Raw genomic sequence first — 26,220 nt, 5'->3', positions numbered from 1 at the left:
GCATCTAAAGGCATACAAAAGATTCACGTTATCATTTGAGGATATGGGGATGCTTAACGATCCCCTGGATAGAAAGGTAGATAGCTTTTTTTTTATTTATTTATTATAAAGGGGACTTGGTAATCCATGGCTGGGTGCTCTGAAATCAGGCATCTTGGCAACATGTACCACCAGATCTGGATTGGTTTGGTTGGATCATCTGGAAGGTCAGCAGAAGGATAAGTGGGCTAAGGGCACTAGTTTGGCCACCATTTCGTATTTGCGAGGATCAGTAGTGTTTCTATATGATGCTTCAGCAGATTTAGCAAGACCGATGGCTAGATCGGCAGCACTTTCTAATTATTCCCATAGAGCTCTCTGGTTGAAATGCTTGCTTGGAAATATGCAAGCCAAGTCAAAGCTATACACTATTCCGTGTGAAGGGAGATTTTAAACAACATTTCCAAAAAAGCAGTAGACCGCAAAAAAGGATTTTCTAATCTTTCCATTCCAACTTAAGAAGATCTTTTTGGAAAAAAAGGTATAACTAGAGAAGACCCCCCCCCAGAGATCAGGATAGATGGGTTAACGGGAGGAATAAAACAGTAAAAAAGTATAAGTTTTATGTTTGGGGTTCCTCTCATGAAAGCATGAAATCCTCCCAGTGACTCCTGTACACAGGTCTTTTTCCCTACCTGGCAGAAAATTTCCTCTAGCTGCTGGATTCGCAACCTAGTGAAATCCAGCCTAACGTTAGAGTTTCAAGATGTTCCTCCTCAGAAGTTTATTTGACGCTCTCCGATTGCTTCTCTAAAGGAACACCTGGCCTTAGAATAGAAGGTCCTAGATCTGGTAAAAAGGTTTGTCCTCTTGAAGATCACTATACAAAAAGAGGGGAAAGGATTTTATTCCCCTCTCTTTTTGTTAAAAAAGCCAGAAGGGACTTTCAGAATAGTAATCAACTTGAGGAGCCTGAACAAATTTCTAAATTTCCAGATGTTCAAGGTGGAGTCTGTAAGACCAACCATAAAGATTATTTTTCCAGATTGTTCTATGGCGGTCTTGGATCATACGCAAGGATGTGTATTATCACGTGCAATATATGTGGAATACCATAAAAGGAAAAATCAGGAACTTCCAGTACAGAGATCTTCTGTTCAGACTGGCAGTAGCCCTTTGGGTCTTTACAAAAATAATATCTGAAGTGATTCCTAACTTTGGAGGTCAGTGGCTCTTAAAGGTAATCCAAGCTGCCATTCTTGCTTTCCGCGGGTTTTGGCAGCGTGACTTGCATTATTGGTTCCATCTAATCACACAATTACTGTTTAGTTTGCCGTAATTGAGCAAAAACATCTGTACTTAAGATGAGTGTATCAGGCAAAATATCGAATTCTCATATTCATGCTTTTTTTTCCAACGAAGTTCAATTTGCTGATAAGTTATGCTTCACAAATCTAATGTCCCATTTTAAACTCTTAGGTCTCTCCACATAACATAATAAATGTAATATGTAAAAGAAGCAAAAAAAAACAATTTTACTCACCTTCCTTTTCACCTCCCTGGCCTTTCCGCTACTTATCACACCCTATCTGGTCCTCATCACATTTTCTGCTCCCCGTCGATCACACCATTATCCCCGAGTCTCTGATGTTCATCCGGCAACTTTGGCATTCAAGAAGCCCGAGAGGGTTATGCTCATACTTGCCAAAGTCACGGAGTACGTTTGTGATATCATGACACCTTTAGCTTTGTTGCATTTGTGCAGAACCCTCATAAGGCATCATAAAGGTCCAAAATCCCAGCTCCACAATAGAGGGAATTCCAGCGTGAGCAGCAGGAGATAGTAAGATATAGCGAGGACCAGACGGGTAATGAGTATGAGGATTTTTTTTATTTTTTTAAACCTTTTGATAGCATTTTATGGCTCAAAAAAATGGAAGACAGCAACAGAAAATTTAAAAAAAAAAATCAGAATTTTTGCAAATATGTGTTTTTGCAAACTTTGAGTAGAATTAAATTCCACTCAGATTTTTTCATTCATCTCTAATCTTTACATTTGTTTGGTCAATTAATGTTACTTGGAGTTAGTTACAATAGATGTAAAGTTTCGGTAAATAGTTAAATCTAATATTCCCTTCTTCCATGTAACGATTTGTACAGACATTTCCACTTTGTTAGTCTTTTTTTGGTGGTTTATTGAGTTTGCTCAGCGAGTGATATAGCTTTGACCAGAGAATTGTACTGTAAACAGAATTTTCATCAGGTCGCTAAAAACTTTGTTGTATGCATTTGTCTGCTTGGTTTCATTCTGTCAGGGACCAATTGATTACTCTCTACAATTCACTTCAGAGAAAATGAAGGAAAAAGAAAGCGATACAACCCCATCCACGACAGGTTATGTTTATTCTGACAGATTTATTAAAGTTACATTTCAGAGCAGCTTGGATGTGGAAACATTTGAAATTTAAGTGCAAAATCAAATGCAGTGAACTCCTGGCAGTGATATCAATGTCCCTTCACTTCCAGTTTAATTTATAAATCACAGTGTGCTGCAGACAAACTGAAGATAGGAGGCAGAACTGGAGGCTGATGAATAAAAGTTTATCATTCCGCATCCACTGTATGCAATCAGGAAATTCATGAGAGCCCCTTATACCCTCAAAAGGGGGTCTAGGAGCATACTATTATTAAAACATTAAAATGCTTTTCTGTCTTCGTTTTTGTAAAAAAATAAAAAAATCTTTGATTCTCTTTATACATACAGATGACTGCGGAATTATGCGAATGGTAACAAAAAATGTACTTAAAATGTATATTATGCGCTTCTGCAAACTAGGAGTATGTTCACACTGAGTTTTTGAATAGTTCAAGCAGAAATTATGTAAGGAAACTTTAGTTTTTGGAGGAATTTTTCTTTTCCTGAAGCATTTATCGAAGTAGTTTTGAAGAGTATTTTTTTCCATAAGGTACTGTGCGCACGCTGCATCTTCTAGCAGAAAAACATGTCGAAAACGCAGTGCATTTTTGCTTCCTTTTTACAACGTTTTTGTGTTTTGGTACATTCTTGTTAGGTTTTTGGTGCATTTTTGCCTAATTTTTGTCACCTTTTGGTGCATTTTCGTACCAAATCTGCATCTTCTCGCAGAAAACACACCAAAAATGCAGTGCATTTTTGCCTCCTTTTTACACGTTTTTGTTGCGTTTTGGTACATTCTTGTCATATTTTTGCTGCCTTTTGGTGCATTTTTTGCCACGTTTTTGGTGCGTTTTTGCCTGACGTTTTCATAATGATGTCATTGGGTAGATGGGCTGAAAAATGCAGGCAAAAACTCATCAAGAATTGACATGCTGCAGATTATTTTCTACACCAATCTATATGGAAAAAATACTCAACATGTTACACAGCACTTTAGGATTCTCATTGACTTTGCTAGCATAAGGATACGCATGCAGATTTGTGACATCTGTATCCAAAAACGCAGTGTGTGTACATGGCCTAAGTGTTCTTTGTTGCCTTTTGATTGGATAATGGCTACTTTGGAGAGGTTTTCTTAAGGATCCTCTTCTAAGAAGTGACATTCACTGTCTTTTTTATCCGCAGGCATTTTCAAAACCTCTTCAAGGAAATTTAAACAAAATAAATAAATTTAAAAACGTCCTCATGAACTGCAAAGGGGATTTGACATAGACATGAATTTAAAGCATTTTACAAGAAGTAGAGCTTAAGGAAAATTTTGGTTAGGATCCGTTACAAAAAAAACCTACTTGCCTCTCGCAAAATGGTAAATGGTCTAAAGGCCCTGTTACACGCAACAACGTATCTAACAATATATCGTCGGGTCACGAATTCCGTGAGACACATCCGGCATCGTTAGCGACGTCGTTGCGTTTGACACCAACGAACGGCCATTAGAGATCAAAACTGCTCACCTTATCGTTGATCGTTGACACGTCGGTCATTTTCAAAAAAATCGTTGATTGTTGCAGGACGGAGGTTGTTCGTCGTTTCCGAGGCAGCACACATCGCTACGTGTGTCACCTCGGGAACGATGAACTACAGCTTACCTGCAGCCTCCAGCAATGAGAAAGGAAGGAGGTGGGTGGGATGTTCCGGCCGCTCATCTCCACCCCTCCGCTTCTATTGGGCGGCCGCTTAGTGACGCCGCACGAACCGCCTCCTTAGAAAGGAGGCGGTTTGCTGGCTCAGCGACATCGCTAGGCATGTAAGTCCCATGTGACGGCTCTGAACGATATTGTGCACCACGGGCAGCGATTTGCCCGTGACGCAAAAACGGCGGGGGGTGGGTACGCACGCTAGCGATATTGCTGCGTGTGACGGGGCCTTTAGTCTTGAAAGGTTTGCTAATAATGCACCACAGTGGGTATTTTCCCCTGTAATTTGGGCGGCTGGATGACTCTGAAACCTGCAAACCAATAAATATATAATGTACAAACTTGTTCCAGGAAGTGCTATATAAAAAAAATAAAGTTAAACAAAAAGAAACACAACACAAATTAAATTATGAAACTAAAACAAAGCTCTATTAATTAAAATATTTTATTTTACATTTTATACAATATAAAGTTGAGGATATTGAAAATGTAATAATCAGTCCAGGAAGAGACTGAAGCAGATTTCAATGATAAGATACATTACAGGTTACTTATTTTCATGTAGACTATTGTAATTGTCTGATTGTTTGCACTATATACTGCAATACAATTGCCCCTTTGTTTGAGCACTGTAAATGTCAGAGATCAACAGCGGCATTTAAGGAATTAAAGAGATACGGAGCTCTCGTCCACCCTCTGCTGTTAGTGCAGATGATGACCATCATCTGCCAGGAAGGGGACTGGTTCAGCTTCCGCTTCATTCATACACACACTGTCGAATTGTGCACTTCGTGTATGGTAGATAGGAGGATGAGGTTATAGGGAATCTGTAACTAGTTTTTTATTTGAAAGCTGTATGATGTAGGGGCTGAGACCCTGATTCTAGCAGTGTGTCACTTAATGGGCTGCTTGCTGTTTTAATACAATCACAGTTTTTTCAGCTGCAGATCTAGCAGTGCTTTGAATATTGAACCTTTTTTAACCCTTCCTACACAACTTATTGTCAGCTTTCTGTTTACACTATACATTGATAGAAAGCTGCTAATTATTCGTGGGGGTATGGTTGGACTACAAGGCAGCTTGTCATCTAGTGATAATCTCCTGCTAATAAAACACTGATTTAATTTTAACAGCAACATACAGCCTTATAAGTGATACTCTGTAGGGAACATTATGTTGCACTCGGATTCCATGACAAAATGCTGATGATGGATTTCATTTAAAAGGGTTGTCTGTATTTGAGTTAAATTGGCAAAAAATATGCCATATCTTTAAAATAAACTATGCATCCTCACTTACTTTCTTGACATGGTTGATATTTTGACAGGATGGAACTGTTGTAGCCAAACATTGGTCTCAGCGGTCATGGCGGCATAGATGGCACTATGCTACTAATGTCAGTGATAAAACTCCTGATTAAAATTAAAGGGGTTGTTCCCTTTCAGTTTAGTTTTTACCCCAGCTGCAGTTTGTGCGGTGCCTCGCATTGGCTGCGGTGATGACATCGCATCTTTAGTGGGACAGCTGGTCAATAAACTAGGTGGCTTTGAAGGGGGCATTCCCTCTACACTGCAGCCAGGATAGAAGCTTAATTAAAAAAACACCCCTTTAGGGAAAATGTCTTGTCATTATTCAATAGAACACCTAAATAAATATGAATTGAAAACAAAGAATAGCATCTAAAAATATGCATACATTACATTACAAAAATTACAAAATATAGATTACATTACATTATACAAAGATTACATTACAAAAATGTTAATTTAATCTTTTTGGATAGCTGATAACCGGTTCGTGATTAATCCATTTGGTTTGCACTTGTAGAAGTGATGTCTGTGATCTTTGTCTCACAATCATAGTAATTTGTATTCTACTATTTTGTTCTAGCTGTTATAAAAGCCTGTGCTGATGGAGGAGCAAATCGGCTACACAGCATCACAGCTGGGCAAGAAGATGAGTAAGTTCTGACTAATAGTATTACTATGCAACATACCACTTTTCCTGTTGTTTGAATTTAATCTTTGGAAATGTGGAGACGCTATGTAGGGTCTCCAAGTTGGCTTTTGCTCTAGTGCCAGTCTTCTGGGAGCAAGAAGCTTACGCCTGTCTGTCATGCATCTCTAGATTTTTCACTTTTAAATACCAAGCCACATCCTGTGGGTTGCGTGAACCACACATCACTGCTCTTTTAAGGCCCTATGGGGAAGGAGGAAATTTATTGCTACTGTACTGCTGTATGCCTGAAAGGATTTTGAATGTCGAGACTAGTAGATAGGTCTCAGTCCTCTCTTATCTGTATTGTCAGGGGTATGGGAGCACCAGCCCTACACCTGTGTCTCATCCACCTCTATATTTCCTATGTCAATAGTCTAGGAAGCTAATGGCAATGCCAAAACAGTGGTGCTGCACTATGAAATGTATTTTTGCTGTTTTGGCAGCTTTTAGACCCTCCTAAAGGTGTTTTCTCTGCCTTATGTTTGGTCTCCCATTGAATTCAATGGGGTTCGGCAGGGTTCAAAATTCGGTTCGATTAAAGGTTCGATGAACGTACCACTTGTTTGGTTTGGCTCGGTGAACCAAACCTTGAGAGGTTCGCTCATCTCTAGTCACAAACTGCCAAAGACCGACAAGGTTGTTGGCACTAGAGGGTGAATAGACCAGAAGGGGAGAATAAGATTAAGATCATGGACCTTATATGAAAACCCCCACTCCAGCGGTGAAATAAAAAAAAAACAAAACCTGGAGACGTGCTTTAAGAAGAGTATTACTTTTTTTTATACCCTGATAGTAGCATGTTTTGCAATTGGTGGTCTTATATTTATTTCTATGTAGCTACATAGTGGGCACCAAGAAGGATTTCCTCTGGTGGGCCCAAGGTACTCCAGTCCGAAGCTGTGTACATGTTTAATATTAAACTATTTGACCAATGAATAGGGCTGAAAAAATGATTTTACACAACACTCACAGTTTCAAGATTTGGGAAACTAGTCTTATATTAAAAAAAAAAAAATCAAAAATCAAAAGGCAGATCTAAAAAAAATAGGGATTGCACTTACATTTCTAAACTGGATCAAAACAATTAATTCAGGATATGGATTTAGATCCCCAATCGTCAATGAGCAATTTATTATTATTCTTGCTTGGAGAAACTGTGTGAAAATAAAATAAAAAAATGCAGCTATTAAGGTGCTTTTGATGCTGTATCTCATAGATGTATTACTTCACAGTCACACGCTGAGTGGTGACGATAAGACTCCTACAACAGACACTGAGACGATCACGCCCATTTTCAATCTGGTACATCAGCACTGAAGTACAGGGTGGACCATTTATGTGGATACACCTAAATAAAATGGGAATGTTTGATATCAACTTCCTGTTCATGGCTCATTAGTATATGGGAGGGGGGGAACGTTTCAAGATGGGTGGTGACCAAGGTGGCCATTTTTAAGTCAGCTATTTTGGATACAACTTTATTTTTTCCAATGAATAGAGGGTCATGTAACACATCAAACTTATTGAGAATTTCACAAGTAAAACAATGGTATGCTTGGTTTTAACGTAACTTTATTGGTTTATTAGTTATTTACAATTTTATGGCCACTTATAAAATGTGTTCAAAGTTCTGACCATTGTGTTGGATTGTCAATGCAACCCTCTTCTCCCACTCTTGACACACTGATGCAACACCGCAGAAGAAATACTAACACAGGCTTTCAGTATCCAGATGCTGCACATCTTGTATCTTCACAACATAGACAATTGCCTTCAGATGAGCCCAAAGATAAAAGTCTAAGGGGGTCAGATGGGGAGACCTTGGTAGCCATTTAACTGGTCCACGATGACCAATCCGCTTTCCAGGACAATATTCATGTAGGAATGCTTGTACCTGACACCCATAATGTGGTGGTGCACCATCACCGGTCCAAGCAGTCCTACATGAACAGTGTCCTGGAAAGTGGATTGGTTATCGTGGGCCAGTTGAATGGCCACCAAGGTCTCCCGATATTGCACAATCCACAAACGGGAGAAAAGGCAGTGGTATAGCTTATTATAAAAGCCCAAAACAAGAGATACAAAAATATTGCACTTTCCAATGGATGCAAACATGATGAAAAACAAGTATATGTTGTAAAAAATACTACCAATGGTTGTATAAATATAATGGACATTAAAAATTAGAACCAATAATTAGTACTCACTTACCCATAAGAAGGGATGTAATATCCAAAGTGAATTAAAAAAACATGTAAGGGGTAGTGAGACTGCCACTGCTAAGTATAAATAATACTGTCTAATATACTAGTACAAGCCATAGAGTACAAAAAGATACTAAAGAAGTAAATGAAGGCAGAAAGTGGATACACAGACAGCCAAAAAGGAGCAAGTGTCTGACTTTCAAATATCGTGCTGAGAGTAAATGGAAGGAGAAAATACCCTGACGGCCGTTTCGCCTAGGGCTTCTTTGTGAGGGTAACAGAGGGTTGTGCAAAGCAGCTTTTATAGCGCTCACCTAGGCAGTAACGTCAGCGCTCGTGTCTGTGATCCCGGACCGGAAGCTCATGCTGCGGCGTCCGATGTCACTTCCGCCCACTCTCAATGTGTAGAGGGGAGGCAAGCAAGTAACAGGACGCATAGGCATGGCAACGGTCACGTGGACCGCAGACCAGAGCGCGCACCGCCGGAAATACAGGGTGCAGCGTGATTCACTGTCCCCCACCGATAAAGGGAGAGACACAGGGAACCAGGCGGCACAATGTCATCCATAATATAATACAATTAGATGGAGAAAATGCAATATATATATATATATATATCAGCCAAAAGAGGAAGAGCAACAATACATATAGAGTATATCATATATAAGTGATAGTGCAATGTATAAATAATCTAAAATATAATGAGATGTTATATATAGTGTGTAATATATAATATGTGTAGCTAGTAAAAATCATGTGTAAAAAGTTTATTAAAATTGTAAATGGGGGAATTACAAGATGGATAAGGTGTGCCACGTGACAGTGCAATATGTGATGGAAGTTTATAATTGTAAAAAAGAATAGGGGATTATGCAAAATACATGTGCATGTAGAAAATATATATACATATGTATGTAGTTCTTCCATAAATGAAGTCTTCCTTAAAATCATTGTTCCTCCCAAACGATATCTAAAAAAGGGGGGAAGGTGAGAATTAAAAACAGAAAATACTAAAAAACAAAAAATAATAAAAATAAAAAATAAAAGCAAACACCTCAGAAGGTTATTGGTATTACAAAAAAAAACGCAAAACTGAGTACTTCGTTGGGGCCATTTGGTCAAATGCTATCAATGGTCATAATCCATCTTGTTTCCAATTGTGATAGCTTTTTCTTCATGTCCCCTTCACGTTGATCAGGGGAAATACAATCGATACTAAAGGCTCTCAGGAGATTTCCATTGCAGGCATGCATCAATTTGAATGTCTCGCCAGTGGTTTCAAGATAGAGAGGCCATTGACATCAATAGCATAACATAATGTCATGTGAGCCCCGGGAGTACGAGTGCTGAAACTGGTGGAACGGCGGTAGCACAAGAGGCAAATTGAAATGTTATTTTACTAGTGCAAATGTGCCGCCCCCGTGCCAGCAGCCGATGCTGCTCGGATCCGGGCCTGCTGGGGTAGTGGCTCGAGGGCCTCCGGACCCGGGGGTCTCGTGGACACGCCGAATAAATGGGGGGGACATAGATGTACGGGCTAGGCCGTAGTAAGTTCGTGGCGCCACCCACGGTGTGTGGTGAAGTGGGACACCACCGCTGCTGTTGTTGCATGGCACCCGGGGTAGATGTTGTGCAGTTAGTTGTTAACCCCTCTGTGGGTAGGGATGGTGGCCCCGGGACCCGGTGACTCTGTGCAGGGGATAGCGACCGCAGGGAGTGTTTGTGTACTCACAGTTAATAAACCACACAAGTCTCTGGTAAACCAAGGTGATGGTGGGGGGTGCCGCGGCCGGTTGCATTTGGGTCCCCCACCCGGCTGGTGGTCTCTATCCTTTTCTCTGCACTGTTTTGTGTAAGGTGAACTTCCTAGCGTGAAACTCAGGAGTCCGCTCCCGGCTGGATGTGGCCTAAGGAGCCGTGCCCGTAGACGCTGGCCCGTGGGATCTATGGGCCCTGGCGGTAACCTCTTATCCCTCTCAGTGGGCTGTTGTCTTCTATGAGGGACTTTGGGTGGGACAGGACCTTTAGTCCTGGCCCCAATCGGTGAATTAACCAGTCCGCTTGGTTCCGGTTCTGGCTTCAGGGTCCGAGCACCCCCCATTGTGCTACGGTTTCCGGGTCGGTACCGGCGGGCTACAACCCTATCCCGGTCCACCTCGGTTCTGCCGAGCCGTCTTCCCATCTCCTGCTGACGGAGACCACCGTCTGCCTCCTAGCCAGTGGCACCAGGGCTCCTACCCTGGTACCGTTCAACTTGAACTTCACTGCTGGAGCTACACTTAGCTCCAGCCAACACTCCTCTCCAAACTGAACCACAAACTAATCTGCTTGTTTTCCCACCCTGGGCTGTCTGGACCTGACTAGGGTTTCTGGTTGACTGTGTGTTTCCTAGTGAGGGAAGGTGTTGTGCGGGGGCCTATTTGTGACTACCTGGTTTTGCCAGGGCGTCATAAAAACATGCTGATTGAGAAGGGATTGTCCGAGTAGTGGACAACTCTTTAATCGCAGATGAGGCTGAGTGAAAAAATGATAGAAGTGTGAAAAAACATAGACATTGTGCTCATTGCATTACACAAATAATACTTTTAATACCGACCTTGGAATTGACTTGTAATGCTGTACTTTCTTTTGACCTTTTCATACTATTTTATAAAATTTTAAGATTGCTTGGTTGACGATTGATTACATGGTTGATGGCTCAACTCACTTTGAGGTCTTTATCCCAGAAACGATAATCTTTACAGATAATCTGTTGTTTCTCTTTTGTGTTCTTAGTATGTGAGCTTATTGCTAATCGTACACATTTATTAAATAAGTATAAAATAAGAGAATTCATATGATCGGCTTATCACAGTGTGAATGCCATGATATTTACGGTATGTGTGCAAAGAAAAGCAGGAAATATAAAACCAAAATGTCTAATACACTATATATTAAAATAAAAAAAAAAACATATTAAGTGAGCACATTTGCCATCTGCATGTATCAAGTAAGGCAATGTTCCATAGGAAATGTTTCTTGATTTTTCTATTAATAATTTTATCAATTTTTTTTTCACTATACCTTTTTAGCTAACATTTCTGATGTTTAGCCTTGTTAATATACCATTGTGCAAATAGCAAACATGAAAATATTTACTTGTGCAGTGAAAGCTCTACAACAGACCACATCTTTGAAAAAAGTGAAGACTAGTGATAGGCGAACCCGAATTATAAACTTCGGGGTCTGTACTGGACACCTACTAACCGTGCATGGACCCCGAACAAGGACTTCTCAGGGAAGTCTGTGGTACTATTTGCGTTCGACCACCCAGAAAAAAGAAAAAAAAAGTTAAAAGAAAGAAAAATAGAGATTAAAGAAGACATCTGTGATTGCTTGTGGAGTGTAAAAATAATGACTTGGTGTCCCCCATATATACCCAGTGGGGATAAAGCAGACCGTTATAGGCTGTGCGCGTTATCTTGTCTGTTTATCAAAATACAAGGTACCCCATGTGACTTTTTTAAATTACTTAAATATTTTTTTAAAAAACGGCTTGCGGTCCCCCCTCCAATTTTTATACTTAACCAAGATAAAGCAGACAGCTGGGGCTGGTATTCTCAGGCTTGGGAGGCCCATGGTTATTGGACCCTCCCTAGCCTAAAAATAGTAGCCTGCAGCCACTAAGAATTAGAGCATACCTTAGATACACCAATCTTACCTCTTTACCCTGCTCATTCAGATTGCTCTGGTGCTCTTTCAATATGGGTAATATAAGGTAAATCTAAAAACACCATCAATAAATGTAGTACCCACACAATAAATAGTGTAGAAACACAAAATATTTACTTTGCATAAAACAATCAATATTTTATTATTCCATAATTATAACATAAGAGTACACAACAAACATGTAAAGCATTTTGATGCTTATTGCACATTGCTTGTTTCAGATTGTGATCACACTGCATTTCCTTTACTTAGGTGTTTTACTTATGCATATTGAATTTTTTTTTCATTACCTATTAATTAATATCTTTGTAATACCTCATAAGCACGAGACAATTTGTTCTAAAAGCTATAACGTTGTCACAGTTGTGATCTTTACCTTTTATTTTGGGTTCTCAATATATGTGTTCTGGTTCATTTATTTATGCACATTGCACTTTGCTATATGACTGCTGCTCCTGCTCAAATGGACTGCATGCTATGCCCCCATTATGTTAGATATTTTTCTATATCTATTTAGGCTGATAGCAATGATCACATCTTCATATTTAACTTAATGTATATGTTTTTTTCTGTACCAACAGATTACACTATGTAACATGATTTTTGTTCCCAGGGAATAAATGTAATTTTTTAATTGGTTATATCAAAAAAACATGGAGAAAATGTATTAGCCTGCAAAAACTTTGATTTTGCGGTCAGGATACTGAAAAGTTGAAATTGGAATACCATCTTAAGGAAAATTACAACTGTTTGGGTTTAAGTTCATAATGAAAACGAAATACAATATATGTCAAATCATTAGCATATTTTAATCAAAATGCTACAAATTGATGAAAAAGAACCTAAAAATATTTACTTTTGTGAGGGTATGTCATATCACCTTTACACATTAATCCCCAAATGTTGTCCCCCATCAGGTTTTCCTTGTAGTTTCCTTGGAATCCTACATTTTGAACTTTGCTATTTTGATGAAAGCGCGCTCCTTGCTCCTCTCAATAGGCTCAAATCTTCTTTTTGAGCCTATCAAGATCCGCATCAAGGATATGGACTTTGAGACCTCTTGCAGCCCATTTTGCTATGGCTTTTCCCTAGTCTCAACAAATAGAACATAGTTTTCAGCTTTATGGTTTCCAAAGAAAGACTGTAACTACATTAACCCTAGAACACATACCTAGGGCCTCATAGGCCTGCTAGATTACTTGTTTTCTATTTTCTGCAAGATTGCTTTAGTTAGAATTTTGAAACTCTAGATATTCCTCAGGTATATAGTTGTTAGTAATTTCCAGTTGTTCATATATTTTTATGTTATAGGCATTTCGGTAAAACAACTCTTTTTTGGGACTACTCCATATTCACATACCTGGGTGTTGTGAATGTTAGTTATGTCTTGGCTGCTGCGAGGCTCCCTCTGGTGGCCAGGAAGGGTTTGGACAGAGACCAGGTGTGTTGTGCAGTGAGTGTTTCCTTTCCTAACTCTCTGATTATTTAAGTCCTGGTCTGATTGCAGGCTGTTGCCGGATGTCAGTTGTTCTTTGTATCTCTAGCCTGCTTAATCCTGCTCTACACCACATCCATTCCAGATAAGTTCTTGCTCTTTATTTATTGTCTGGTTCTTTGCTTATCTGGGTTTGTCATTTGTTGTGGTTGGTTTCAGTTTATTTCCTTCTAGGGATTTCCCCCCTCAGTGGATTGTTGAGGAACTCCCTGCAGTTCTTGAATTTGTTATAATTCTTGTTTTCTGTTCATTGGTATGACAAGGGCACCTGGTATAGGACGGAGTTCAGATCGAGCAATCTGAGGGCCTTTTTGTACTATCAGGAAGTTGGTATTTTGCAGGGTTTTTCTCTGGCTAACATCAGTCCCTTTCCTGTCCTTTCCTATTTTAGTCAGCGGGGGCCTCACCTTTTGCTGATCCTGTCATCTACCTGTGTATTGTGTTTTTCCTATATCACCGCAGTCTTTGAATGTGGGGGGCTTGCTATTCTTGTCTATTTTCTGAGGCAGAGAGTTATTCATCTTTCCTACCTTTAGGATAGTTAGTTCTCCGGCTGGGTTCGCGGTGCACAGGATGTTAGTTCACCCCTCGGCTACTTCTAGTTGTGTTGGTTAGTAAGGGGATGGCGGCCAGATTAGTTGCCAATGCTCTTGTCATCTTTTTGCCAATGATTTGTGGTGGTCTTCCATGGTTCCGGATCATAACACCTGGGGCCTTTTAGGCCTGTTTACATGTGATCCTCAGTCTTTTTGTCTGTACTGTTGCTGGGGAAGACTTTGTCTTTATTACTCAGTCTTTATGACTCTGCTGTTGCTGGGAATAATGTGGATTCTGCCTGACTTACATGGTCATGTGATCTTGGGAGGGAGGCTCCCTCACAAAGTCATGCGTCTCTGACATCATCACAGATCATGAACACACAGGAACAGGAGGACAGACAACATCCTGTTCATTGTGTGCTACTTGCTGAAGACACTTTGGAGGAAGGAGTCAGCTTTCGAGTTTCTGGAAAAAGAAACTTTCTGAGCTTCAAAAATCCAGAGGCTTCTACTGCACCTAAAATAAAGTGGTGACCTGCTGAAGGTAAGAGGAGGGGGGCTGCACTTTACCTTTAGCACACACACTAACAAAGAGTGCACGACCCTGATTTTAATCATTTTTTTTTTCTTTTTCATTTTAATTTACTGACATCTAAGGTTACAATGTGCCATGTCTACATCCAGGGGTTTGACTGACCAAGAAATTGATGCAATCATTTTTGATAGTGGTGAAGACAGTGAACTTTCTTTATCCGATGAAGAGTACATGCCCCAGCTAATGTCTCTACTTCATCGTCCAATGATTCTTCAGATGATGAAGAAGTAGTGGATCCAGCAGAATGTACAAATAAAACATCTAAAACTAATGCTTTTTGGAACAGTACTTCTTGGACAGTAGTTCTTGGACGCACCCCATCACAAAATATTATAAGAGTTGCTGAAGGCGCTGTAGGAATTCCCCAATTGTTATCCAAAAGAGATGTTTTCTGTAAATTTTATTCAGATGATATTGCAGATGAAGTAGTTTTGTGTACTAACTTAGAAGAAAAACATATCACTTCAGGAAGAAAAAAATCATGGTAAAATATAACGAAAGAGGAACTATATGGTTATATTGCCCTTACTCTTCTGGCACGGTGTACAAAATCGTACGATGTTCCAATCAGAGAATTATTTCTGAACCCTTTTTCAGATCCACACTACAAAGCTACAATGTCAGTCAATAGATTTGAGAATATTCGGAGAAGCCTTCGTTTTGATGATAAGAGAACTCGTCCTGTGAGGCTGGAAACAGATAAATTAGCCCCTATTAGCTATATCTGGAATCTTTTCATCAAAAACTGTACAAAGCTTTACCATTTTAATGACAATGTGACAGTGGATGGGCAACTTCTTGCCTTTAGGGGACATTGCAAATTCATTCAGTATATGCCCAGTAAATCTGTCAAGTATGGCATAAACATTTTCTGGATGTGTGATTCTACAAGCTATGTTCTATGTTCTGACATAGTAAAAACACTTGCAGTACCAATTTTTAATTCTGGAAAAAATATAACGATGGACAACTACTTTACCAATCTGGAACTGGGCAAATTTTTGCTTCAGAAAAAACTCACACTTGTTGGTACTAAGAGGCTAAACCGCCACAAAATTCCTCCAATCATGAAGCACAATCCCAAGCGACCACTTTATGAGCATGTCTTTGGTTTCTGCAATCAAGCGACAATGGTATCTTATAAAGCAAAGAAAGAAAAATCCGTGATATTACTGAGTACAATGCATTATGATGGAAGTATTGACAACGATGACAGAAACCTGAACTCATACTGCTTTATAATAAAACAAAAGGAAGTGTGAACAAGATGGATGAAATGATTGGAGATTATTCGAGCAAGAGGCAGACAAAACGTTGGCCTGTAGTCATTTTTTACAATATCCTTGATGTGTCAGCCCTCAATAGCTATATTGTTTATAGTGAAACTCATCCAGAATGCCATGCCAACAGGAAGGACAAGAGACGTTTATTCTTGACGGAACTTTGCTATGAACTTTTGTTGCCTACCATGATGGAGCGAAGCAACACGAAATGCTTGCCAAGGCAAATTACGAAAGCTATGATCCAACGTGGTATACATTTTCAGGAACATCCAGAGCCAAGAGAAAAAAAAGGAAAGCGCTGTTATATTTGTCCAGCAAAGAAGGAAAGGAAATCTGAACGTTTCTGTACTACTTGTGGACAAAATGTCTGCAAGGAACATTCTTCCGAAAAAATATGTATAAATTGTTGGAATAATCAGTAAAGTTGAATAGGAAAGTTTTGAAAATAAATATTCCTGCACCATGTTTGCTACAACTTTTATATAAAAAACTTTGACAAAAAGACCGTTATATATATATATATATATATATATATATATATATATATATATATATATATATATATATATATATATATATAAAGAATTATATAGAACGCATATATTGGGCGTTTTAAGCCGGTGTAATTACTTTTTTTTGTTTTATGTGCATAATTATAATGTTTTGAAATATTCACATCTCAAATAAACTTTGAAAAGTATTTCTATTTGAGCTACTCCATGTTATTTGCACACAGGCCTAAAAGGCCCCAGGCATGTAAAAGTGTAGATTTCTATGGTTGTGCGTTCTAGGGTTAACAAAACTGATCCATGCTTCTTTCTCTTTCCTTTTGAGGAATTTGGGAAACTCTTGACACTCCATAATTTTCTTGATTTGAGGGCCAACGAAAACGTCAGCTTTAACTTTTGCTTCTGAAAGCTTTGGGAAGAGATCTTGTAGATACTTGAATGGCACTGATTCCTTGTACAAAGCTGTGACAAATTGTTTCATGAGGCCTAGTTTGATGCGGAAAGGTGGCATTAGTGGCTTTTGAGGGTCTACAAGGGGCTCCCATTTAATGTTGTTGTTGCCCACAGAAACTCAGTACATTCAGGCCAATATTGTCTATGGTAGCGTCCCTGTTATGCCAATAGCAAACATAGCATGGAAACTTAGGGGTACTTTGCACACTACGACATCGCAGGTGCGATGTCGGTGGGGTCAAATTGAAAGTGACGCACATCCGGCATCGCAGGCGACATTGTAGTGTGTAAAGCCTAGATGATGCGATTAACGAGCGCAAAAGCGTCGTAATCGTATCATCGGTGTAGCGTCTGCGTAATCCATAATTACGCTGACGCGATGGTCCGATGTTGTTTTTCATCGCTCCAGCAGCAGCACACATCGCTCTGTGTGAAGCCGCAGGAGCAAGGAACATCTCCTACCGGCGTCACCGCGGCTCCCGTAGGATATGTGGAAGGGAGAAGGTGGGTGGGATGTTTACATCCCGCTCATCTCCGCCCCTCCGCTCCTATTGGCCGCCTGCCATGTTTCGTCGCAGTGACGCCGAACGACCCGCCCCCTTAATAAGGAAGCGGGTCGCCGGCCAGAGCGACGTCCCAGGACAGGTGAGTCCGTGTGAAGCTGCCGTAGCGATAATGTTCGCTACGGCAGCTATCACAAGGATATCGCAACTGCAACGGGGGCGGGGACTATCGCGCTCGGCATCGCAGCATCGGCTTGCGATGTCGCAGCGTGCAAAGTAGCCCTTAGTATAGCCTCCTTGAAGACCCATCAAGAATGCAACCATTTTGAAATTTTCAGTTACTGCCCAACCATATTCCTCATATTTCAATCCATTTAACAATCTCTTCACATTTTCATAGTCTTCTTTAAGCCTTGCCGAATGGGCAAGGGAAAGGGAAAGATACTGGTTACTATTATGGAGTAATAGTTATGTGTATCAATAGCTTTGAATGATGCAAAGTCTGCAATCCTGAAGTCTTGAACACCTTTCATACTTTGGTTACATACATCTTATCAGACTAATGAAACGACAGTAATATGTAGTTTACAAGAACAATGACATTCGAATATAGTGAGTTGGACTCCTGGCCTATTGGTCTACATAAGTATAATAAAATCTTTGTGGCAGCCACAAAAGCGAAGTTTCACCTTTTTCTAAAATAAGTAATGCACAATTAAATAGGGTATAACACTTTTTAACCCAGGAACAGATTTATTTTTTATTTTTGTTGTTACATAGTGTTATCCATGCTTTACATGTTGTGTACTCTTATATAAAGTAAATATTTTGTGTTTCTACCATTTATTGTGTGGGTACTACTCCATCCTTTGAATGTGTTATTGGATTTCCGTTAACCCCACATGTACTTTGGTCTCCTTTTTGGCCTCCTTTTTGGTTGTTGGGGTAACATAAGGGGTTAATGATAGCTGTGATTTGTAAAAAAAAAAAATCACAGCTGTCATCAAGCCTGAGGTTAGTAATGGGCAGGTGAAGGTGAAAAAAACACCAGGATGTCAGGACTAAATTATTAACCAAATAGTATGCTATCTCTATGTAAATAGAAAAGGGGTGCAATATAAATCACTAATACCCATTACATGAAGGAGTCTAGATAATAAGACAATATTAGAATGATCTCACCAGTGCTGCATAATAGTCCGGCGAGGATGTTCCTATCAAACTTGCTAGATCTCCAAGGGAGAGCTATCATGTATAGCTACACCATACCCCTTAATTACTGACCCACAGATGGCATGCTGAAGTCTCCCTACACGTTTCGTTATAAACCCATCATGGGAGCTTCACTGGAACAGAGAACAAATAGCACCTCCAAACAGAGGTAGACGCCAGCATCAGCTCCCCTGATCAGTTTATAATGAAACACGTAGGGAGACTTGAGCATGCCATCTGCGGGTCAGTAATTAAGGGGTATTGGTGTAGCTATACATGATAGCTCCCCCTTGGAGATCCAGCAAGTTTGATACGAACATCCTCGCCGGACCATTATGCAGCATCGGGGAGATTGTTCTAATATTGTCTTATTCCTTTAGATAGCTGAGCAGAATGTGAGCGCTTCACTGACTTCCTGGTTAAACATCTGATTGCGTGGTGAAGGAACCTGGCACCGATTCGTCTCGGGGCCCTGGATACGTGTCTTCAGACATTGCTGGAACCGCGGCCATACCGGAGGTGAGTATAGGCTTATTTATATTTATGGGGACGAACAAGAGGAATGAAAAGGGGTTGTCCAAGTAGTGGACAACCCCTTTCAGTCTCTTCATGACCAGTAAGATATTTGAGATACTAGGCTGTTCAGGTTATTAAACTGTACTTTGCTGACTTTTTTTTTTTTTTTTTTAATCTGTTGTTATGAAACTGATTATTTTTTTGCTGTCCAACAGTTTCAAGTTTCAGTATTTTAAAATTGAAAAAGACTTGCCGAAACACAGCAGTAAATATAATACATGTATTCCCAATCTGCACCAACCTATTTAGTGTAGTCCTTTGTTGATTTTATTAACGAAGTACAATTTGCACAACCATACATTTAATATCCCTTCATTTCCATTTATCTTTCACCCTTCATTAGTAAGATAATGTTCCTTTTAGTAAATACTTTATCTTGTTTTTTATCATAAGGCAAACTTCAAAGAGAGCTAATGTTAAATGGTAACATATTAAAATAGTGACAAAATAAAATGCCACTTTCTTCTGTAATGATAATTATTCAGAAGAAATCTGCATTATGTTAATAATTCCAGGTCAGGTTAAATAATATTAGTGTTCAGACCATTCCACTGGGTAATTATGTGGCAAAATATTAATCATTTTCTCTGGAAATAGCAGTGTACTTGCTTCTGCAATAATTTGGCATCACTCCACAATCTCAATGAATGACCCACAAAAAACAAATATAGATTTGCATATTTTTACAACCATTTGACACATTGATAATATGGGTTTGGCAATTTATCTGTGGATTTTCAATTTTTATTTTCACATACTAAATCGGCTTGCAATAAAGTAGAAGCAAAGTGGATGAATCTTATCTATATGCTGCATGTATGGGTGAAAGGTAGTTATCGCAGTATGCAGTCTATAGGTTAAAATCTAGCATGGCTGAAAATCCCCCAGAACACCAGCTACTCTTGTCTGATTCCAGCACTGTGCCTTGTATTTGTCCCCAATTCTAGCCAATGGACGTGTTTAGTTGCCTACCAGTTAGGCACTTTTGTATGGTCGTCTACCTGTTTTAGCTTCTGTGGTTGTGTTGCGTAAAAAGGAAGAACATACTCTTGTTGAACTTTTCTTGTGCTTTGTATAGTACTTGTTGTACTTCTCTGTTTTCTGACCTTGGCTTTGTTTATGACTTTTCTTTTGTCTGATCTCTTTGTGAGTGTATTATTACTATAGCCTTCCATACACATAACACCAATGTCAGCCGCATCTACTGATATAGATGGGTCTGGACGACCCACTAATTTGTATGTCTGCACAAAAAAAAATGATAGTCAAGGAAGATATCTATTGGGCATATCACGCTGGTGGGTGTGAACACACTGCTCTACGGGCTGGTCTTACCCTGGAGGGTCATAGATAGGTGACTACCTGGTTTTCACTAGACCTTCTGATAGTGAGGAAAGGCTGGGCTGTAGGTAGTCACCAGGTACCACTTCAGGGCAGTCCTCGTGTCTGTGCAGCTAAACAGAGGGTCAGAGGTGCAGAAGTGAAGAACAGGAGGGCAAGACAGAGATGTAGTCAGACATTGCAAGGTTGGAGTAGGCAGCCGAGAAGTGGAGCACAAAGTCGAAGTCAGGAGTGGAGAGGTCAAACAGAAAGGGTATACAGTCCGGGTCAAATACAGGAGAATCCATGCAAGTATATTCATAAAAAGGACTCTAGAAGACGAGCAACTAGGAGCCAATGTTCAAGCAAGGAGTGGTGGTAGGAGTTTCCTAATATAGACCCTGAAAGCATGTGATAGGTCAGTGAACCTAATCTCTGCAGGATACCACAAGGTTAAAGTCCTGCAGAGACAAGCCAATCCCCCCCCCCCTTTCATGTCAAATGGAAGTTGCATGTTGAAGCATCAGTGCAGATGAGAACTGTAATGGGCATCTTAGGGGGTAGTGAGGGTGTGAGGGAGGCTCTATCAACATCAGGTAAACATCAATTCCATCTATCTGCATATTTGTCCCATATGGACTTTAATACATTTGTCTGTGAGGAATGTCTTGATCTTTTCTCACATACCATGAGATTTGATATCTTTTAATATGCTCTATTTGTGTCCACTATGTGAAGACTATCTCTTTTGTAAAATATATAAACATTATGTTTGCTCAGAAATTACATGTAATGGGATATACACATCTTCCTTACATCTTTAGAGCATATTGACTTATCTCAGGTATATGCAGCTCTCCTGACTACCATATGAAGGTTATTTTTTTCTTTTTCTTAAAAACCCATGAATAATTGGTGTTCATGAATTACATGCAATGAGATATATATATATATATCCTTCATATGTCTGAGTAAATTGACTTAGCAATACATGGGATGACACTTGATGGTTAGAAATAATCAAATTATGTTATAAATGAAGATTGTAAACATCATGGATGTCTTTTGATAGACCCTTCATTTTACACCTTTTTCATCATTTTTTAATCATGTCCTTTTTTGTCTATTGTGTATATGTTTTTTAATCATGTTAATAAAGATTGAATTATTTTGCACTCATAATATGGTCTTTTGAAGTGATTATATGGATATCTTGGGGGGTAGACCTGACACAAGGAGAATCCGTGTGGTGAGCATGGTGATTGGGGCGGTACTAATAAGTATTCAAGTTGCCACCGTGATGGAGCATGTCTGATTTTTAGACTGACAGTTGCTTTTTTTCTGCTGGAGAAACCTGATGATAGTTTTCTGTCAGTGGCTTTCTGGTATAGAGAACAGGAGTGCTTGGCCAAACAAGTGCTTCTTTCTATGGTAGAGATGGCCTAGACAGCTGTCAGATAAAAGATCAGCCAAAGTGTCCTTCAACAGACCGCAAACTAATGTGTAAGGGGGTGTTAAACCTCTGCTGACAGCCATGGCATGCTCTTGACCATAGATATGCTTCTGCAATGCCACCACCACCACCACCAAAGATGACCTGGGCATTCTCTATTGCATACCTTGTATGGATTCAACATAAGTATCCATTAGATTTTGCACCTTAATGTAGCCAGCACATATCAGATCGTAGTTTAGAAGATCCACTTTCTGGAATACAATGATATGCATTGTGAAGTGTAACCTGCACCAAAATAAGGAGTCCCGTTCTTATATTTATTGTGTGTTTGCCCTTGTTCCTACTGACTTCAATAATGTGCAAAGCACAGATCTTGCTTCCGAACCCCTGGATTACAGTGGAAATGCTGTCTTCTTAATGTATCTTGTTGTAACTCCTAAGAAGGTCTCGCACCGCCCAGCGCAGCATTCGGAATTACCTTTGTATTCATTATACACCCATATTAGATAAAATGTTTCCTGTCAGACTAATATAATTTGAAATGTGTATCAGTGCCCAAGGTCACTTCTCTTGGAAAGGTTAATTAAAACCAAAGGAGAAGTATTATGATGTAATTAAATAGTAATGAAGGAGAAGATGTGAAGTATATGGCACATGATGCACTGCTCTTCTGATCATGGGAAAATCTGGAAATGTAGCATTTTATTTCATCAGATGCTATAAATTTTTACGGTATTTAACTATAATTTTTTTTTAGTGTATACCTCCTGGGAAGCGAGATAAAGTGACAAGAACTGATCAGCATATATACCATCATTACATCTCTAGGGACATGTATTAAATTATATTTCTGATACATAAAGATAATGATCAGCATATGTAGAAAATCAGTGCAATGTGCCACTACTATATTATGTCTAATACTATACCGCCGAGGAGAATGTGCTATTAAAATGTTATGCAGTGATCTTTCGTATTATCTCCAGTGCCAAAGGGCTTCCAAGCTGTTTCCACAGAGCCGTAAAGAAGGGTTAATCAACAAGTAAGATTCCCATTTATGACAAGAAGGAGCACATTTAAGGTTTGCCATGGTGAGCTGTAATTGTAACAGCAGTGGGTAGAAAGGATCAAAAATGAAACATTTTTTAAAATTGTATAAAAGATATTAAAATATTATAAACAAAGCAAAAAAATACTCGTTGTGAGAAGCAGGTGGGCTACCACAGGGGCCATCCGCACACCATAGCGGCTCCTCTATTTGCTTCTATACAACAGTCCTCTCTTATTACACCAATTAATTCTTCCTTTAAACCAGTAGAAAATGCAAGAAATGCTAATATTATAGTTCTCTCGCATATTACTGAAAATATACCTTTTCTTAATTTCTCAGTAGTATGTGCAGAGATAATGTACTTTGGTGTGTCTTAACAAAGAATAAGGCCTTTTTCAGATACCCAATTTCTCCTCTATCTGGATCTTTTGATCGTACCCAGTTAGAATTTCTACAATCAATTGAAAAAGCAAACAAATCTCTATAACTTAGCTTGTCTATACAATTTAGAAAACCTTCAGCTGCACGATTGTTAGGCTGGCAGATATGTATCCCAACGCTCTCATACACATGCACTCTTGGCTCAGCTGAGCATGCATGTGTTGTCAGTGGGGAGAGGAGTAAGCTGAGGTCAAACTCCTCTGATGATGACTTTTCACACAGAAGAACAAAAAGTTAAATCATTGAAATTACATGTGCCCCATCCTTCTCATCTGTTAGTGGAGAGTTGGGAGGTTCCTGCTGAAATAATTGGTTCATCTGTCATTTCTCTTCTAATGTTTATGCGGTCCCATTTTAGCAATTTGTCACCTATTTTATAGATAGGTGATAACTTGCTGATCACCCAGTGTCCAACTGCTTGGTCTCTCATTTATCCTAATATGTTGTGCTGAGTTTGAATGGAGCACAGGTGTAAAACACTGGAGTACATAAGGTTGGTAGAGAGCAGTAGATGTGGTTGGTAAATAGTAGAGATGAGTGGATCTGTGGAAGTTCGGGTTCTCAGGGTTCAGCCAAACTTCAAATAAAGTTTTATTCTGGATCCGGACCTGACCTGAACCCTAATGGAAGTCAATGATTGAGCAGTTCATGTCTCCCCTCACATACAGCCAGCTATAAACAGATCACTTCTGGAGGAGGTACGGTGGGATTTGTTCATTTTTCTTTATTGCACCCTACATCTGATAATGCTGTTGTTACCCCCACTGTGAGCGGTTCAAACACTGAGAGCGACTCACACTGGACTGAGCATACCCAAGATCAGCGATGCTCACTTGAGTGGTTTGCATATGTAAAGCACCCGAACTCCGAACTCAAACACTGATTTTTTTTTATTTTTTTTTTTAGGTTTGGTACCAAACTTTACTTTTACATCTATAGTAGAGAGCAGTAAAGTACATGTAGATCAGGTTTATATGAGTATAGTACATGTAGTACATAAACAAAATGGGACAATATTTGTATAGTAGCAAAGGTGGAGAACATCAAAATACGTGTAGTTCTGGCTGAGGGTTGATCAGTTTTTGTACTCCTGGTTCAGTGCTGTACAGTATGTGTACTCCAGGTTGATGGCAGTATAGTGTGACGCCCTGGCAAAACCAGGTAGTCTCACACAGGCCCCTGCATAACACCTTCCCTCACCTAGGAAACATACAGCCGACCTGAAACCCTAGTCACCTCCCCATAGGGCAAGACAGGCACACCAGTGGGCGGGACCAGGTGGTTAGGAAACCCCCACCAGTTCCAGTTGGACGGTGCCAGGGTCGGAGCCCTGATACCTTGGCTAGGTGGCAGACGGTGGTCTCTGTCAGCAGGAGACGGGAAAACGGCTCGGCAGAAGTGGACCGGGACAAGGTTGGAGCCCGCCGGTACTGACACCAGAGACCCGAACCGGAATCCGTGGACAGAGGGAGTACTCAGACCCTGAAGCCAGGATCGGAACCAACAGTCTAGCTAATCAACCGATTGAGAGCAGGATTACAGGTCCTGTCCCAACCAAAGTCCCAAAAGCAGACAACCACCCACAGAGAGGGATAGGGCAACTGCCAGCACCCATAGATCTGACGGGTCAGCATCAGCGAGTACGGCTCCTCAGGCACACAGAAAGTCAGGAGCGGACTCCCGTGTTCCATACCGGGAAGTCCAAACACACAACCACAACTAGTGCAGAGCAAGAGACGGCGACCACCAGCCCGAGTTGGGGGACCAGAATACAACCAGAATACAACTGGCCGCGGTGGCCGGCCACCAGCACCTTGGTTTACCAAAAGACTCATGATTCATTCAATTGTGAGTTACCAAACATCCCCTGGTCCATCCGGGCATGCAAATCGCTTCCATCGCCATACCCTGCACAGAGACACTGGGCCCCGGGGCAACCATCCCTACCCACGGAGGGGTTAACATCCGGCTGCCACTACCTCCCCTGGGTATCCCACAGCAGCAGCGGTGGTGTCCCACCTCACCACACACCGTGGGTGGCGTCACAAACATTTTGCAAACAACCCCCGTATAAATACGTCCCTTTTATTCGGAGTGTCCACGCGACCCCTCGGGTTCGGAGAACCCCTCGAGCCGTACCGTAGATCCGGATCTGAGCAGCACCGGCTGCTGGCACGTTGGTGGCACAATAGCACATGTAGAGAATAGCACAGTACTTGTATTGCAAATGGAAAAATCTACAAGAATTTGTGTAGTGCCCCTGAGACCCTCAGGGCACTACAGAGAACTGCATCCTCTTGGGGATGCAGGACCTACCCCCTGGGACCTTGAGTACCAGTGCTGATTCCACCAAAACACGACCAAAATCCTAGTTCTCCACTCCACACTGGGCATAGAGGGTTAACCATGTAAGAGGATGGTCGCCATGGGAACGAGTCCCTGGGTATAGCCAGCCTGGTGGGAGGGGTCAGTCAGTAGTGAGAAGGGAGTCGAGTAGCACACAGGAGAGGTGTGCTGACATGCCTGAGCTGGGTCCGTGTAACGGTGACCCCGGGGCACAGGAGAGAGGTCACCAGGACGGGTACCGGAGATACCGCTGGGACCGGAGCACGAACGGGGCACAGGGCCCTAGGTCAATCGCAAGTTTTAGACTGTTTGGCAAATACCTGCCCTATGAGGACACCTTCACAGACTTCACCGAACCAAATAATTCGGGGGCATCAGCAGTAAACTAGGATTGGGGTTCGGACACTTACCTCCCTACATGGTCCGCACTGCCCGC

At 40.5% G+C, this 26,220-nt stretch overlaps 1 protein-coding gene across 2 annotated transcripts in view; it reads left to right on the top strand.

Moving 5' to 3' along the window:
- Positions 1 to 26,220, top strand: part of TPK1 (thiamin pyrophosphokinase 1) — a 754,585-nt gene that overhangs the window by 335,389 nt on the left and 392,976 nt on the right. For both annotated transcript variants that reach the window (XM_075316612.1, XM_075316611.1), the window contains exon 4: positions 5,983 to 6,052. In XM_075316612.1, the coding sequence (XP_075172727.1) occupies positions 5,983 to 6,052 (70 nt within the window). The remainder of the gene's footprint in view (positions 1 to 5,982; positions 6,053 to 26,220) is intronic.

Source organism: Anomaloglossus baeobatrachus, chromosome 6 (genome assembly GCF_048569485.1).
Source record: "Anomaloglossus baeobatrachus isolate aAnoBae1 chromosome 6, aAnoBae1.hap1, whole genome shotgun sequence".
Taxonomy (NCBI): Eukaryota; Metazoa; Chordata; class Amphibia; order Anura; family Aromobatidae; genus Anomaloglossus; species Anomaloglossus baeobatrachus.
Note: the sequence above shows the minus strand (reverse complement) of the source record. Positions and strands in the feature narration are given on the sequence as shown.